Source organism: Ctenopharyngodon idella, chromosome 24, assembly GCF_019924925.1.
Source record: "Ctenopharyngodon idella isolate HZGC_01 chromosome 24, HZGC01, whole genome shotgun sequence".
NCBI lineage: Eukaryota > Metazoa > Chordata > Actinopteri > Cypriniformes > Xenocyprididae > Ctenopharyngodon > Ctenopharyngodon idella.
Genome location: NC_067243.1, coordinates 17,456,204 through 17,474,631, shown reverse-complemented (window position 1 = coordinate 17,474,631; position 18,428 = coordinate 17,456,204). Strand labels below are relative to the sequence as shown.

The following is an 18,428-nucleotide window of genomic DNA, read 5'->3' as shown; positions in this document are numbered from 1 at the left end:
AAAAGATACATTTCTATACTGTATACAAATCACCACGCGTCCCTATGAGCTGCATCCAGTATGAGCACAGTAATAAATTTAAATTATATGCATTATGAAAGTAATATTTGATTCAATATATTTATATTATTTTATTTAATATGTTTATATTGATATTAATAATGGATAACACACACACAAAAAAAAGTAAATAAAACCACAAAAACGACAGCTGCAATATTCTGCATTTATTGCCGTCATATAGTACAAGCATTTCTTCATTACATAGTCATAATTTAAATGATATTATATACCGTCATTAGTAAACATTTTTGTGCAATGTTATGGCATTATTGTCAACGAATTGATTAAAATAGTTAAGTTTCATTGCATTTATGAATTTTACAATCATATTGATTATAATGCTACTGAAAAGTTAGTGTTAGATGAAAATGGAAAAAGTATATTTTCTGTCTTTCATGAAAATGTTTTTTTTTTTTTTTTTTAGCTTCTATCCCTAACTGTGAATTTCATTTAGCTACAATACAGAAACTGTTTCCAAAATAGTTGTTCTCACCAGCAGAGGGCAGTATTACATTTCATAATGTAAAACCCAGGGACAGTTAAAAAAAAACTAAAGCCGTTAAAAAAACATTCTCGTTATTTTATATATATATATATATATATATATATATATATATATATATATATATATAATACCTCACCCTCAAGTTGTTCCAAACCTGTATGAATTTTTATTTTGAAGAATATGGTTAACCAAACAGTTGATGGGCACCATTGACTTCCATAGTATGGGAAAAAAGTACTATGGAAGTCATTGTGGACCATCAACTGCTTGGTTACTGACATTCTCTTTAAAATATCTTCTTTTGTGTTCAGGAGAAGAAAGAAATTCGGTTACACTTTATTTTGATGGTCCCTTTAGACATTCTGTTGTTGACTATAAGTAACGCTGCACCTACATGTCAACTAACTCTCAAGTATTAGTAGACTGTAAGAGGTAGGGTTAGGGTTAGTAGAATAAGGGAATAAAATAAAATATCTAGAATAAAGAATATCTAGAATAAAATATCTAGCTTCTCCCAGACTGCCTTCCGTATTCAAGTTATGAAAAAAATGTTACATTAGTTAAGCTTTTTCCGTAAGTTGAATACGGAAGGCGTAGGACATAGCGTAGGCTTTTTGAACTATGAGAGGCATTGCGCTTTCTTTCTAAGTTGAATACGGAAGGCGATCTGGCAGAAGCTAGATATTTTACTTCATAACTTAAAATATGAATATTTTTCTTACACAAACACACCGCTTCGCTTCAGAATGCCTTTATTAACCCCCTGGAGCCGTGTGGAGTACGTTTATAATGGATGGATGCATTTTCTTCAGCTCATACTCGTGACCCCTGTTCACTGCCATTATAAAGCTTGGATGCGTCAGGATATTTATTAATATAACTCTGATTGTGTTAATCAGAAAGAAGAAAGTCATATACACTTAGGATGGTTTGAGGGTGAGTAAAGCTTGGGGTAATTTTCATTTGAAAGTGAACTAATCCTTTAAGGCAATTTGAAATATCACAATATTTTTGTATCAGACCCTTTGCACAGAAGAGTATTTGAAAATGGCAAAATTAGTTCTCACCTCAACATTTGGTTTCCTTAAGTAGTGCAGCCACTCAATAAAATCACTAATATTAATCAATTCACATTAATTTCTTTATAATTGCGTTGTAAATTTTTATTTACAAACATAACAGGCCTAAAACAGTGTGCCTTTAATAAAAAATGAAAAAGGTAATAACAAATAAAACCATAAAAAGTGTTTAATTGTTTACATTATTACATTATTTGTGGAACACATTATGTAACTACCTGCCATATATATAACAAATTATGATTTATGATAAACTACAGTACAAGTTTTTCATTTAAAGCGCCATAATTAAAGGTGATGAAAGCAGATTTGCTGGATGAGACCTTTCAGCATAGTAAATAAAATACCATGACATCAGTTCAGAGCCTCGTTGCAGAACAGGCCGCCCCAGCCTTCCTTGCAATTGCATTGAAAGGCCTGGTTGCAGGTGCCATGCAGACACCCTGGGTATCGCATGCACTTGTCACAGAGGGGGCCATTCCACCCAAGCGGCACTTGCACTCACCGGAGGCCTCACAATAACCGTGCTCCTCACTACAGCCGGACGAGCAGATGGCTGTTTAGGGAGAGGGAGAAAAGAGGGGACATTAGAATGATTGGCATCATAAAACAACCCCTCTTCTATAGGGTCAGGCACATCAACAGAGCTGGGGGACCAGTGGCGGTGCTAGGCCAGGGCTATAGCCCTACCAGAAATTTGCTTATCACCTAATGATTTTCCTGTTTTTACACTCAGCGTCACTTTAATTAAAAATTATTTAAAAAAAAAGTCATTAAAATCCTAAAAAATAAAATGGTTAATAAATGTTGTAAATGTGCCAATAATAGTTATAATGGGGGAGGAGTCAATTATACTACTTTCTTTGTATAACAGTTGTATTGCAGTTCTCAGCGCCGTCAAAATAAAAGTCACAAAAAAAAGTGTGGCTTACGTCAGTTCAGAGTTCCTACTGGCGGTGCGAATGCAACCAGGAAAACGGCAACATTTAGTTCTCGGGGAACCACTCTGGTGGCTAGTTCCTATAACTAAGTTCCTAGAACTACCCGGTGTCAAAGCCACTTATGTTACCTTGTAAATATATAGTGTAAGGTAAAATGATGTAATAATGTACAACATTCAAAAACACTTATGTTCTGTTTTTGAATACACTTACATTCTGCGCAATATTCGCCTTTCCATCCAGGCAGGCAAATTCTGTTTGCAGCGGCGTCACAGTTGAAGTGGCCAAACGCATCATTCCGTGGGCGGCAGAAATTTGAGCATTCCTCGCCGTGGTAGAATTCATCACACACGATGCGATAAGAAAAGCTATGGAAGTAAAATAATATGCATTGCATTAAAGGTGCGGTAAGTAGATTTTGAAAAACACTGTTTGGAAGTTAGTCGGGCCGACACTGTCACGAATGTGGCTCCCTCGCCTCCTCCTCCGCACCACCGGAGGGAGCCATCACCCGAATATTGACTGTTCCCATTCGGACTACGTTTCCCATAGGCCCTCATTCCTGGGACTGATTGCGCACACACCTGCACCCCATCACGCTCACACTATTTAAGCCACACACACACACACACACTCACCGCGAAGTCTTGATTTGCCCCGGTGATCATTTCTGAGCGTTTTCTTGTGGATTGTTTATTCTGTTACTGTTGGACTGTTTACCCGTTGTGATTCTCTGCTGCCTGCCCTGAACTTTGCCTGTTTACTGGACTGTGTTTGCTTGCCGCCTGCCCTGATCTCCGCCTGTGACCCGTTACTGTTTGTCTGCCGCCTGCCTCGACCATTGCCTGTTCCTGTTTATGTCTTTGCCTTTGCCCCTGTCTGCCTTGGTGTTTAATCTAATAAAGCTGCAAATGGATCCCCACTCTGCCGACCCTTCATTACAGACACCAACAACAAACGTGTAAACAATCAGCAATAGGGGGCGTAGCTATAACATCGAGGAGACAGAATGAGTAAGAGGGAGATTTGAAAGAAAAAAAAAATGCAGAAAGAGAGATGATGAGACACAATACAAAAGAGCTCAAAAGAATATCACTGGAATGAAGGGTTATGACTGGGCAAGATCTTTAGGACCCCCGTTAATATAAGAAAAGCTTTCCAGCGCTGGAGAGAGCTAACTGGGAAGGCCTGAAAACAGACGCGAAGGCTGCATTGATTCCACTTCACATGTGAGTAACGCGGGGTTTGAGTGTCATTGATGGTCTGGAGCTGCTGTGCTGTTGGCGACTAATAATGAACACTTGTTTGTATTTACTCTTGTGTACTGTACGTTATTTTTCGTGAAGCATTTTGTTGCATGTCAGCTGTGATAAACAGACATCCATAAATAAACAGACATAAGCTTCGGATATTTAAATTCAAAACATTTCACACACATTTTTATTATTAAAAATTCATTAATCTATATTCACCTTTCAGATTTCATCAATGTGCAATGTTGAATTTTCTGTCGAATTTGAACCACTGAATTTGTAAAGCTAAATAAAATGGACAAAAAATTCCCTGTTGAATATTATTGGTTGTATTTTTAAACAGACCAAATATTTTGGAAGTGAAATCTTAAAGTTGCCTATAGATTATTGATTTTTTAATAATGAAAATGTGTGTGAAATGTTTTGAATTGAAATAGTCACAGCTTAAATATACAACCATGTTGAATTTCAGCCCATATAAATCCAAGCTCTAAAAATACAAAGCATTAAAGGAATAGTTCACTTTCACATAAAAATGTCCTGATAATTTACTCACCCCCATGTCATCCAAGATGTCCATGTCCATCTTTCTTCAGTCCAAAAGAAATTAAGGTTTTTGATGAAAACATTCCAGGATTATTCTCCTTATAGTGGACTTCAATGGTCTCCAAACGGTTGAAGGTCAAAATTACAGTTTCAGTGCAGCTTCAATGGGCTTTAAACGATACCAGATGAGGAATAAGGGTCTTATCTAGCAAAATGATCGGTCATTTTCTAAAAAAATACAACTGTATACGCTTTATAAACACAAATGATCACCTTGGAAGTGCTTCGCTTTCTGTATTCTTCAAAAAGCTTACGCTGTATGTCCTAAGCCTTCCCTATTCAACTTATGGAACGAACGCGGAGCCAGTTCCGTTTTTCCGTAAGTAGAATAGGGAAGGCGTAGGACATACAGCATAAGCTTTTTGAAGAATACGAAAGTGTGGTTTTGGCGGAAGCACTTGGAAGGCAATCATTTGTTTATATAAAGCATATACATTTACATTTTTCTTTTCGAAAATGACGGATTGTTTCGCTAGATAAGACCCTTATTCCTCATCTAGTATCGTTTAAAGCCCTTTGAAGCTGCACTGAAACTGTAATTTTGACCTTCAACCGTTTGGAGGCCATTGAAGTCCACTATAAGGAGAATAATCCTGGAATGTTTTCATCAAAAACCTTAATTTCTTTTCGACTGAAGAAAGAAGGACATGGACATCTTGGATGACATGGGGGTGAGTAAATTATCAGAAAAATTTTATTTGAAAGTGAACTAATCCTTTAAAATGCATATTTTTTCAATTAGAGCAATTTAACAAGTTTTTTTGTTTCAAAAACATTTGTCATTATTTTACTTCCATAAAAAGCGCAGTTGGCTTTGCTCTCCGAGATGCACTTCCTGGGACCAATCCTTGTCGATAGCGAATCTTCTTTTGGCGGCCTAAACGGCTGATTGTGTTGTTGATATTCTCTGAAATGAATCAAAAAAGGTATTTGTTAAATACAGAAATAGGCATAACAAATACAATTTTGTAAACTACTAAAAAAACAGGTGAGGCAAAAGTAGGGCGCATACCTATTGACTGGTCAGAGGACTCTGCGTTCCAGGCTTCGATTATCAGCGAGACAATTCCCTGTAATGACAGAAAACTCTGTTAAATGTTAATTATACAAACATACATACATAGGCCTACACAAGAAGTGATTATGAATCATATAAGACTCATTTTGAGCTACTCACAGGCCACTTGAAAAAAAAAGGCACGCGGATATGTGCACTGCTGGAGATGGAGTCTACGCTCAATATGTCTGTCATTCCAGCGCCATAAGTGCACGGTGTCTTAGGTAGAATGATGTCTTGTGAGTGCTTCAGGCAAACGCGGAAAAAGATCTGGCAGTCGCTGGACCGTTTACACACACTGTTTGTGCTTGTGAAAGAGTGCACTTTCAACTCAAACACACCAGCTGATTCAACCTATTGAAATAAAAACAGGACTAAGATTAGCACAAGTGAAAACACTGGTTAATAGAAGGGCCTTACATTCAAATAGGCTAAGTGTGAAATACTCACCAGATGCGCTGATATCAAAATAAAAAAACTCAATAAAACACAAGCCATTTTGTTTCTTCTTGTCTGCTACTGAATGATAGCAGACTGCAAGAGTAGTCCGATATGAATGTTTGTAGTGGTATCCACAAAAAAAGTAGTTGAAAAAAATATCAGAATGCAAAGATAAATTACTCAACTATTTGAAAAATCTTAATGTCATCTGTGTTGGAGCTTACAAAGCAAAAACAGATTTCTTGCTCCAGGAGACTTGGGAACTGTCAGTTATCTTTTGTTGAATGTGGACTGTGTGGGGGGTTTAAATAGCAAGCCAAGTGAAGGTGTGGCTTATGCAAGGAAAAAGTCATATAAAATTGCTTTGGATGAGCCCTTGAGGCCTTGGACATCATAATGCTTTACGTTCACTTCATAGTAAAAGAGATATTACAAAACAGATAAACTACATAACAGGCATTTGGAAACTTTAAAAAAGTAGGCTAATGTTGACAACAAGTTAAATATTATCACTGGTTTATAAATGAATTCAAAGCCAAATGCAGTGTTTAATGAAAGAGTAATCCACAAACAAGATCCAAAAACAGGCAAAGGTCAAATACCGGCAAGACAGTCAAACAATAACAGAGTCCAGGGAAAAAGGCAAACAGGAAAATACAGGCTGAAAAACTAAGAACTAAGACCAGAGGCTTAGAGATGCAGTAGACATTAGCAAGACCTAGCGAAGAGTAATGCTGTGTTCGAAATCGCTCCCTATACCCTCATTCACTACTCCCTATATTATGTTTTATTAACGTAGTTCGGGAGGAACAAGTCAAATAAGCTACCCAATCATTACGTCATCTCAACCAGCTGTCAACAATCAGTAATCAACATATCTACCCAATCAGCATGAGTTCAGGCCTAGATATAATCACAGTCAAACTCACCCAAGGATCCTCGACAGTTTCCAGAATCCCTCCACCACCCCGTCCCCTCACACTCTCTGGGTTACTCTGGGGGGGGTACTCTGTGTTCGGGCCGATTACCGGGCTCGGATCCCTCTCCCCGGACAGCACGCAAAATACGTTTACCAATTAATTTATCTGACTTATTTGTAAGTGTGAACTCGTGAAATTAGCCCACTAATATAGTCAACTTGAAGGAGTGAATGAAAACAAGTGAGTGAATTAGGACAAGGAATGCGCCGGAAGGGCTGCCACTTCTACATAGTTTGTGCTTGCTGTTTAATAATCATTTAAAACTTAGCAAACTGGCAGCTCCAGTAGTAAGATGAAAATATATATCTTGAACTCTGTCTAGGAAACTATGTATAAACCTTAATTAAATAATCACTTAAAAATGAATTTATACCTCTATGATACTACGCTGTACCCACATTGGACCATTGGACGGTTTGGAAAATGGATAGATGAATGATTCAGCTGGGGGCGCCATCTTCTGGCGAGACGCAGGAATTAATTCGGCGTGTGACTATCACAGTGCATTATGTGTATTCTCTAGCCGTTTAGTGTGCATCAGTTGTACACTTGTTATTGCTGTGCATTGTGGGATTGAATGAGTGCACTCGATATTATCCACTATGGTTTCGGACACCACTACAAATAGCTGTCCTCTCAAATAGTGCCCTATTTAAGGGTATAGGGGGCGATTTTGGACACAGCCTGAGTGAACCTGGCTTTTATAGACAAAGGAAATGAGATAAGGGGTGACCTCCATCAAGGCAGACAGGAAGTTCATAGTTAATGAGGCTGGGCTCTGGGACAGGAGGGAACTCTGGAGTAGACTCTTGGACTGGAGCGGGCTCTGGAGTGGACTATTGGGCTAGAGTGAGCTTTGGAGCAGACTCTTGGGCTGGAGCGGGTTCTAGAGCAGATTCATGGGCTGTAGCGGTCTCTAGGACCAACTCAGGCTGGAGTGGTCTCTGGAACGGACTCTTGGGCTGGAGCGGGCTTTGGAGCGGAGTCTTAGGCTGGATTGGGTTCTCTAGTGGACTCATGATCTGAAGCGCAGTGCATGGCCTAAACACACCAAATGGCCAAGGCTGTAACAGTGAGTGCAATTGTCAGTGGGACCACATCTGAGACCCCCAGACTTGATGCCACTGCAGAGATAGCAGCTGCTCGCACAGACATCAGTGGTGTGTCTTCTAGACTTGAAGCCAGTCTCAAACGCCTAGAGGTTGCCTTAATGGCTTCATGTGCGACATTCATGACAACCGGGAATACTGACATGCCGACCATGGCGGCTGAAGGCCCTGGCATAACACCCATGATGGCTGGAGACTCTAGCATAGCACCCATGACGGCTGGAGGCTCTGGTATGGCGTCCATGATAGCTGGAAGCTCTGTAATGGCAGCCACGTTGGCTGGAGGATCTGGCGTGGCGGCCATATTGGCTGGAGGTTCTGAAGTGACAGCCACATTAGTTGAGGACTCTGGCATAGGAACCACAGGACGGGAAGGTACAGAAAGCACAGGGCTAACAGCCATCAGAACTGGGCATGCTGGTGACAGTGATGGGCCAAGCTTCTTGGCCATTGTAGTCTGATGCATTTCATTTTTCATTCGTTTTGAGGAATATTGAATCTGTTTTTGTGCAAGTGAGATGAGTAAATGCATGTTCACATTTAGTCTAGAACTGCAATACCCATCATATTCACACGACACGCACAATGCCTCTGCACTTACGATTTCTCTCAACATGGGGACAGGAGAGTCGGTCAGTAAATGGGAAAACAAAGTAACTTGGGTTACTTATTTGAAAAAGTAACTCAGATATTTTGTTGTAAATTTAAAAGTACTGCTTTACATTACTAGTTACTTGAAAAAAGTAATCTGATTACATAACTCAAGTTCCTTGTAATGCGTTACCCTCAACATTGGTAATTCCTTTAGAAGGATATAGTAACACTTGAGTCATTGCTATCCAAAACCTTACAAAAACCTCAAAGCTTACAATGACTTAAGTTATTACTAGGGAGTTATCATGCTTTTTGTCTTTACTATCCAAAACCTTACAAAAACCTCCAAAGCTTACAATGACTTAAGCCATTACAGGGACTTATCATGCTTTTCACTTTAGAATACTGTTCCAAATAATTAGTAATTAGTAATAGATTTGGTAATACTTGAGACATTATTAGTGGGTTACAATGATCTTCACTTTAGAATTAATTATACTTTATGCATTAGTCACATTAATTATGAACCTGTATATAGTAGTTCTTACTATTCCTCTGGGAGTTATGTAGAGATTAGCTAATAGTGAACTACAACATTCAAATGAGCGCTATTACTTACTAATTTGTTAACCAGAGTTCCTTGTTAGTTAATAGTAGTTACTAGAATGTTAATATTGTGTTACTCATTTGTTCCTAGTTATTCATTAATGATGGAACAGTATTCTAAAGTGTTACCAAATGAATAAACATATGAATAACATTGAGCAGGCAAGATGAAAGTGAATGAGTAAGAGAACTAGCCAACAATAAATTATTTGGTTTTATATTTTGGATGTAATTTAAACACAGACTGTTATGTGGTAAAATTAGCCTGCTTCATGCATTTTATCACTCAAATTACACATTTATATTTATTGCATCCTGATATGGCCAAATTGTATGACAGTTATAAGCCAATAAAGCAAGTTATCTAAGTAAACACACAAAATATACTTTTATATCAGTTTCTCCTTTTATATTAACATTTTTTCACTGGTTCGAAAGCTGCAACTTTGTCCTGTCCCAGAGCAGCTCTTTTAAGACTGGGAAGATCATGAGAACAAGGACTCGGTGGTCTTTTTTCTGGCTTTCCACTCCCATGCGGTCCATCTGCCCATTTGCTTTCCTCCGAGAGAGTTTCGACTGGAGGCTGATATCCCGGCTCCTGCGGGTCCAGTGGTTCTTTGGACAGAAGAATGCAAATGGAAGGAAGAGTTCTGTGTATGGTCATCTGAACTGGGCCACTCTCCTGACTCTCCCACACCTCAGTCACTGTCCTGTACTGGAGCTTTGACACCTGGTGTAAGCCCTGTACTTTCCGTTTCATTATCTCTGCACAGGTGATTGTTTTGGTCACAGCCCGTCCTGTCCCACTGAACAGAACCTGAGACGTTGGAGCCGTGTTTCCGTCGCCTTGAAATCGAGATATGGCAAAACCCAAAAGGTTCCTAATCTTGCTACCTTCCTTCACACGCATTTCCAGCACCTCAGATGCCAGTCCTGGGATTGGACATGGGATTGGTTCTCCAGTGGAGCAGACCTTCCTGAATCCACCTTGCTTTGGTTTGTTAGGAGATCCAGTAAAGTTTGTGGAATTCAGTTGGGAGGGTTGGACAGATGTGGTACATATAGATTGTGTGTTATCATGCAGCTCTCTGCTCGGCATAAACATATTTATAGGTTATTTTCTATGTTCTTGAGGCTGCAAAATTTAGTACCACTTGATAATATTTCCCAGAACTGAGTCCTGGCCCTCAGAAACCTTTATCTTCAAGAAGACACAATGCATTATGTTTTTATCCAACATAAAGGAAACTGCACCGATGTGAGGGAAACCAAATGATCTTAACTGCTAAGTGTTCTGTTATTCCCGAAGCTCTGAACTGAATGACAGGGTGTCATTTACTTCATACTCTCTGGCCGTTGACATGAAGAAAAAAAAATTCTGTTCTGTAAATCGAGCAAATTCATCAAAGCTGAAAGTGCTGAGTAGCAGCAATTACTCAGTCACTACCACTGAAGCATATTTCAATCTCCATGAGAGGGGAGCTGTAACCAAACAAGGAAAAAAGATGATGAATTCAGAGGCAGAACCACATTTTAAATTTAACTAGCTCATTTTGGGCATAACGTAATATTTATCCAAACTTTAAAATATTGTATTAAAGTTTTAAGCTTGTAGTTTATGGATGTTATGAAGTAAAGTATAGCCAAATGTATTCAAAATTACTCAAAGAAAATACAAATTCTAAAAAAAAATAATAATAATAAAAAAAAAAAATTAAAAGCCAAATGTATTTAAATATCAAATTACATACAAATATAATGAAATACACATTATATATAACTAAAAATATATATCAGTCAAAATCTGCTAAGCGGTAAAAATGAAACAACCGTCCCACGGTAAAAATCGTGTTCCGGGGGGTAAAATCTGCGTTTTTGGCGGGGCTCTCCAGGTAAAAGTCGCATTCCAGGGGCTAAATATCATGTTATTTGGGGTCGCTTCAACCTGCGGACATGAAAAACAACCCGCGTACTACCGGATATTTGCAATGCGTCATCAGTTTCCGAGAAGAGGGAGAAAATGGCGGCCTGAGCGGCTTCAGCATGAGACGAGACAGAGACGATAACATACGTAATATATAACGCACGTGAGTATAACTTTGTTTTTTCACTTGCTGAAATTTAATTGAAATGATCAGGGAACTGAGTGAAATACTTCCCACTGCATGGTAAAGAGAATAAACACCAATCCAACCGAAAAACGTTGCCGGGTTAGTGAACATCGTTCAAAATGTGTTGGTTTTGGCGGACAGTTTTTAAGCACAAACTACACATTCTGATTCTGACATCCCTGATTTGAATATATTCAATAATTTTCTATTTTTGACTGATCTTTTTTTCCCTCATAATTTTGACAATAGATGAACTATTAAATGAATGATCTTGAGTTTGATTGGTTCGAAGCCGTTGTAAAATTCCCAAAAACATACAGCTGACCGCATTACATAAGTATCACTGCGCCACTGAATGTGTATGTTGCTGAGTCTTTCTTAGCAACGTAAACATGTTTGTTCTCTGTTGATTTTGTTCATTGAAGCTTACAGCATTATTGTGAGAGAGATATCGAGTGACCGTTTTACCTGCGTTCAAATTTAGCATTTTCCTTCAGGTAAGACCTATGTTCATAAAAAATCCGTTTGAATGTCCGCAGCGATTTTGTCCTTTTAACATTTATTGGGTTTTCCCGTGCCCTGCTGACACTGACAGCGCTAGTCAAAGCATTTGTCATTTGCGTCTTGTTCCGTGTTCACAAGTTTCAATATAAAAGTCTTTGCGACTGAGTGACTCGCTCATAACGTCTTTGCCGCCATCTAATGGCGTAATAATGTTGCTGTTTATGGTCAGGGACTATTTTTTCCAGCGGAAGGAAGCCTTTTTCATGATTTTACTTCATGAAAGTTGCATTGATGCATATTTTTGGGCTTTAATATTTGTATTGTGTGATAACCATTTTATAAAATCAATAAGCCCCGTGAAGCTGTGGTTTACAGTGAATTTAAAACAGCTAAGGACGCTAACAACGCCCCTTAGCTGTTATGAATTCACTGTAAACCACTGCTTCTTGGGGCTTATTGCTTTATTATAAACTTGACAGGTAATTTTTATAAAATGTAGTTTGATCACTAGCCTCTCAGTTATTTAAAAGATTTGGGCAATTATCAAAGTTTGATAAAATGTTGTTTAAATTTCCAAAAAAAAAAAAAAAATAGATGTTATTTTTTAACATGATTTGTTTCATTTAATTACCCCTTATCAGATTTTGACTCACATAAGAAATAAAAATACAAACAATAAATAATAATAATAAAGCCAATTGTATTTAGACATACAATTACACGCAATTTAAATAACATGATATATAATAAATGATCATATAAAAGCCAAGCGTATTTAAATATGCAATTACACACAAATACAAAAATAAAATCTAAGACAACTTTATGTAACACGAACAAATTAACTGATTTTAAAGTAAAGTCTAGTGATGCATTTACCTTTCTGCTCTTAGAATTCTCATAAACGTCCACTGTAAGGTGAAGTTCTGCATCTGTCAGCGCGTTTTACCCTTTACGCCTGGTCATTATCTGAGACCTTTCGCATATTTACTCTTAAGTGGTGACTGCCACACTCCAGAATGTACTGAAGACCCAGTCTGAGTGGTTGTGAGGGACATAGAGAGGGAGGAGGGTGGAGAGGCAAAAGATCTCTTAAAGCAACAGTAACTGTGTCTGGCAAGTGCTCCGTACAGAATTGAAAATTTCATCCTTTCCTGAGTTCCCCTTTAAAATCCTCAGTGTTAATGAAGTCCTGTCAATCAGCGCGTGTCTGTGGCTGATTAACATGCGTGACTGATTAAGGCTGAGAGTTTAAAAACACATCCAACCATGCATGACGGCACAATCCAGCCAGTAAACAATTATCTACAGTACAAAAGCACAGTTGACTTATGCCAGGAATCTGCTTTTAAATGTGGCTTTGGGCCAACTAATTAAATTATGAAATTATGTTTATATATAAAACTTGCATGCTAAATTGATACAGCACTTATAAATGTAGGTCAACAAACTGCCATTTACTGAGTGAGAACATTATTGTCCGAAGGTGGCTGCTTCATCAGTTCTATTTCTGCATCTTCTCCCACTGTGGCTGCTGAACGCTCTCAAAGTGTTAGAGCCCTGAGGCTGTGATTTCAATCAGAGAAGAGGGCCACGCGGTTCTGCTTGACAAAATACACAGTCTGTATCCTGAAGGGGAGCATCCAACATTCTAGAGACTGGGTTGACAGAAGGCAAGGCAAGCTTTCTGTTCAACGAGACGAAGCGTGGAAAGAGTAAGAAGCATAATTATACACTGTAAAATGTACAGTAAAATATATTTTATATGCAGTTAGATTAATGGATGGTCTTAAATGTCATCGTAAGTTGCTTTTCCTGTAACCATGGTTGGTACTAACATACAGACAAAGCACAAAAACTAAACACCATCAATAACATGATACAACACTAAAATAATGCAGTAAAAAATTAACTAAATAATATAAAATACAACATTAAACACTCAATTGTATAACTGATAAGTAAGAAATATACCTATAAAGAATTTGATACAAATGTGATGGTTCATGCAGGGACGTGTTTCTCCATAATTCTAAAAATATAATTTCAAAGATATTGTACTATAATAGTAAATATACTGCATTTTAAAATATAATAAATATTTTTAGAAATAATTCTATATATTTTTATATATTTATTTATTTATTTATATATTTTTATTAAAAAAAAAAAAAAATATATATATATATATATATATATATGTATATGTAGTGGAAAGACTTGCACAGGAAAGTTACTTGTCATAGACTTTTATTATTAATAATTTAATATTTATTACATTATTAAAAATGTGAAGAAGAAAAAATGCTTTTTAATATGCTACATGCAGGGATGTGTCTCTCCATAATTGTAAAAATATAGTTTCAAAGATATTGTACAATAACAGTAAATATACTGCATTTTAAAATATAATATATTATATATATTTTTTTTTTACTGGAAAGACAATTGCATAGGAAAGTTACTTGTCATAGAATTTTATTATTAATAATTTAATATTTATTACATTATTAAAAATGTGAAAAAATGTTTATTAATATGCTACTTTAAAATACAATACAACATTAAACAATCAAATGTACACAATAATAGTAATAATAATAATTTATATATGAATAATACAAATGTGATGGTTGATGCAGGGATGTTTTTTTCCATAATTATAAGGCGATACATAATTTAAAAATATATTTAAAAAAATATTTTACTTACAATATGTTATATATATATAGTATTTTAAAATATAACAAAATTTCATATAAAATTTAGCTATTTATAATTTTTACTGGTAAGAAACTATATCAATATTCTATAACAAAATTACTACTAAATGTTATTAATAATTTAACATTTATTGAATGATTAAAAATATTATGTTGATTAATATATTACTTTAAAATGTTTTTGTTTTATAATTTTATTTTATTTGTGTGTATTTTTTATTTACATGTTTATCTAGCATATTTGGTTAGGTAGAGATTTTTACTGTAGCATTTTTATATTGTTTTCCATCAAACTGAATACCATTTTACAGTGTAAACAGTCTCTTAAGTGTATTTATCTGAAGAGTGGACACATTTCAGTGAGTGTTTTTAGAGATGCTATAGGACCGGCTACAGATATGCTGGTAAAACTGGGTGCGCTGCCAACCAGACGGTCTTATTTTAGTAAGCTCCCCCAACAGATAAAAGCGAACATGTTGACAATTACTGTTTCAATTACTTTATCAATCTCCATAGACGACACACACTCACAGCCGTTATCTGCCCGACAACAGAAACCCAGCCGCAGGGCCTCTCTGGCGGATTTCTTTGGAAGTCTTACTAATTTAATTAAAGGGAAATTAGGTCTCAAAGAGGAGCACTGCAGATTGCAACACCCACAGGGAAATGAAGTCAGAATGAAGTTTGTTTAATGGTGTGAGGCGACTGAGTGGGGCTTCAGTGAGAACTTTGGTTAAAGAGGCAATCTCTCTTACAAAGGGATGAGAGGAATTTTAAAGATTCGCTTTTTACTTCACATACGCTGCTGTGGAAGGATAAATTGGGTAGAAGTCAAGAGCGTTTCAAAAACAAACTGTAACAGCAAGTTCCTCTGTAGCGAGAAATATGCAAGCTTGAAAACTGCCCGGGTAATTTTCTTGCTGATGAAAAATTGGAAAAGGGCTCCTTCATGCCTCACTTCCATTCTGGAACAGTTCTCCCTTACGGCTCAGTCCAAGTGGTCTTTGAACACTTTTTGCTGATGGTGTCAGAACTACTTGAGCCGGATCATAGTGAGGTGTGTTCAGCCGTGAGCTGCACTTGTACAACATTTGTGAGGGTCAAAGCATTCAAATGTTTCCTGAGAAAGATAATAACCACACTCAGTGAAAGGTAGAGTGCAAAAGAAAGGGGAAAAGAAGGACTAACAGAATAAAAAGTGGATCTTTTAAACAAACATCGGCATGTCTCAGTAGTGATGTCTACTTTAATTAAAGATGTGCTAAGCATCAATCCATTTTGCGTGTCCTGTCAACTAAAATAAAAGTTTAGAGTAAATGATAATGAAAAATCATGTGCACATTATCATACAAAGCAGTCAAGACATAATTTAGCCTATAAAGAAGAGGCAATTTAGTGGTATAAATAAGTGGATAATTAGGACAAATTAAAGCAGATGACAAACACAAAATGTTCCACTTTTCCTTTTTCAATCCTATTTTGTTATTCTAAAATAAGAGCAGAGAACATTACAGTGACACACACACACACACACACACACACACACACACACACACACACACACACACACACACTATATTGCCAAAAGTATTGGGACACCCCTCCAAATCATTGAATTCAGGTGTTCCAATCACTTCCATGGACACAGGTGTATAAAATCAAGCACCTAGGCATGCAGACTGCTTCTACAAACATTTGTGAAAGAATGGGTCGCTCTCAGGAGCTCAGTGAATTCAAGCGTGGTACCGTGATAGTTTGCCACCTGTGCAATAAGTCCATTCGTGAAATTTCCTCACTACTAAATATTCCACGGTCAACTGTTAGTGGTATTATAACAAAGTGGAAGCAATTGGGAACAACAGCAACTCAGCCACGAAGTGGTAGGCCACGTAAAATCACAGAACGGGGTCAGCGCATGCTGAGGCGCACAGTGCGCAGAAGTCGCCAACTTTCTGCAGAGTCAATAGCTACAGACCTCCAAACTTCATGTGGCCTTCAGATTAGCTCAAGAACAGTGCGTAGAGAGCTTCATGGAATGGGTTTCCATGGCCGAGCAGCTGCATCCAAGCCTTACATCACCAAGTGCAATGCAAAGCGTCAGATGCAGTGGTGTAAAGCACGCCGCCACTGGACTCTAGAGCAGTGGAGACGTGTTCTCTGGAGTGACGAATCACGCTTCTCTGTCTGGCAATCTGATGGATGAGTCTGGGTTTGGCGGTTGCCAGGAGAACGGTACTTGCCTGACTGCATTGTGCCAAGTGTAAAGTTTGGTGGAGGGGGAATTATGGTGTGGGGTTGTTATTCAGGGGTTGGGCTTGGCCCCTTAGTTCCAGTGAAAGGAACTCTTAATGCTTCAGCATACCAAGACATTTTGGACAATTTCATGCTCCCAACTTAATGGGAACAGTTTGGGGATGGCCCCTTCCTGTTCCAACATGACTGCGCACCAGTGCACAAAGCAAGGTCCATAAAGACATGAATGAGTGAGTTTGGTGTGGAGGAACTTGACTGGCCTGCACAGAGTCCTGACCTCAACCCGATAGAACACCTTTGGGATGAATTAGAGAGGAGACAGTGAGCCAGGCCTTCTCGTCCAACATCACTGCCTGACCTCACAAATGCTTCTAGAAGAATGGTCAAAAATTCTCATAAAAACACACTCCTAAACCTTGTGGAAAGCCTTCCCAGAAGAGTTGAAGCTGTAATAGCTGCAAAGGGTGGGCCAACTCCATATTAAACCCTACGGATTAAGAATGGGATGTCATTAAAGTTCATGTGCACGTAAAGGCAGGCATCCCAAAACTTTTGGCAATATAGTGTGTGTATATATATATATATATATATATATAATATGGGTCATTGACGAATAAGGTTTTTAAAAGTGTAAAAAAAAAAAAAACCTAATGGAGATATAAATAATTTTTTATTTAACTTAAGTGTTAACAATGAGATTATGTGGTTTTTATAATCAATTAATTATAAAACTGCTTTTGTCATTTTTTACAAGATGGATAAATTTTGTCACCAAAAATTCGGTTTTACCGAATGACACTTTTGGTTATACCGAATGACGATATTTTCAAACAATGCTAACAGGCTGATATCTAGCTGGCTAGCAAAAGGACAATCAAACATTTTATATTTAGTACACGTTTTTAAAATATTACATTTTCCATGTTTTATAGCGGTTGTACTGAATGACCTGATGTTTCGGGACATGCGTATGAGCAAGTGAAAATATGAATTTTTCAAATAGTTCAGAGAGAGTTAGTTACTTTGCCTTTGCAGGTGTCTGAATGATGTCACATCCTGTCACATGATACTGACCGCATGACTTGATCCCACATGGTCCCTTTATATTGGTTACTCCAAATGACATAAACGAATTTCATTTTTCCGGACATTCTTTCTCATAACAAAGCAACGACTTCTACACATAATTTTAATACCATTTTGCACTATGTTGATATATAATATTAGAAGTTTTATTCATGCCAGAATAAAAAATATATACATTTATTACATTTTAAGATATTTTAATGAAATGGCTGTATTGGCCTTTGGACAGAATGACCTTTTGACACTTCAAAATCTTTAAAATACCTTTATATGTAGCAAAATATCATTAAAACCTTTTGGATTCAATAAAAGAGATCTAGTTATACTACCTTACATACTTTGGATGTCATATCTTTGGTTTTTATTATTATTAAGGCCTTTGGACAAAAAAAATGACCTGTCACGTCATTGACCCATATATATATATATATATAAAATGCAATTTATGAAAATAAAAAATGTAATATGATGTAAAAAGGGAAGGTAAGGGGTCTCGGAGCAGATGCGGGGCTCATGT

The 18,428-nt window shown here is 37.2% G+C and overlaps 1 protein-coding gene across 1 annotated transcript; it reads right to left on the bottom strand.

The window, feature by feature from the left end:
* Window positions 1–1,798: 1,798 nt before the first annotated feature.
* rpp25a (ribonuclease P and MRP subunit p25, a) lies at window positions 1,799–12,878 on the bottom strand. Its single transcript, XM_051884391.1, has 7 exons — window positions 12,729–12,878; window positions 5,955–10,716; window positions 5,625–5,858; window positions 5,460–5,517; window positions 5,239–5,354; window positions 2,802–2,956; window positions 1,799–2,203 (listed from the first exon to the last, which is right to left on the bottom strand). Exon 2 carries the CDS (start codon window positions 10,337–10,339, stop codon window positions 9,647–9,649), a length of 693 nt encoding a protein of 230 aa, XP_051740351.1. The 5' UTR covers window positions 10,340–10,716; window positions 12,729–12,878; the 3' UTR covers window positions 1,799–2,203; window positions 2,802–2,956; window positions 5,239–5,354; window positions 5,460–5,517; window positions 5,625–5,858; window positions 5,955–9,646.
* Between the last annotated feature and the right edge of the window lie 5,550 nt (window positions 12,879–18,428).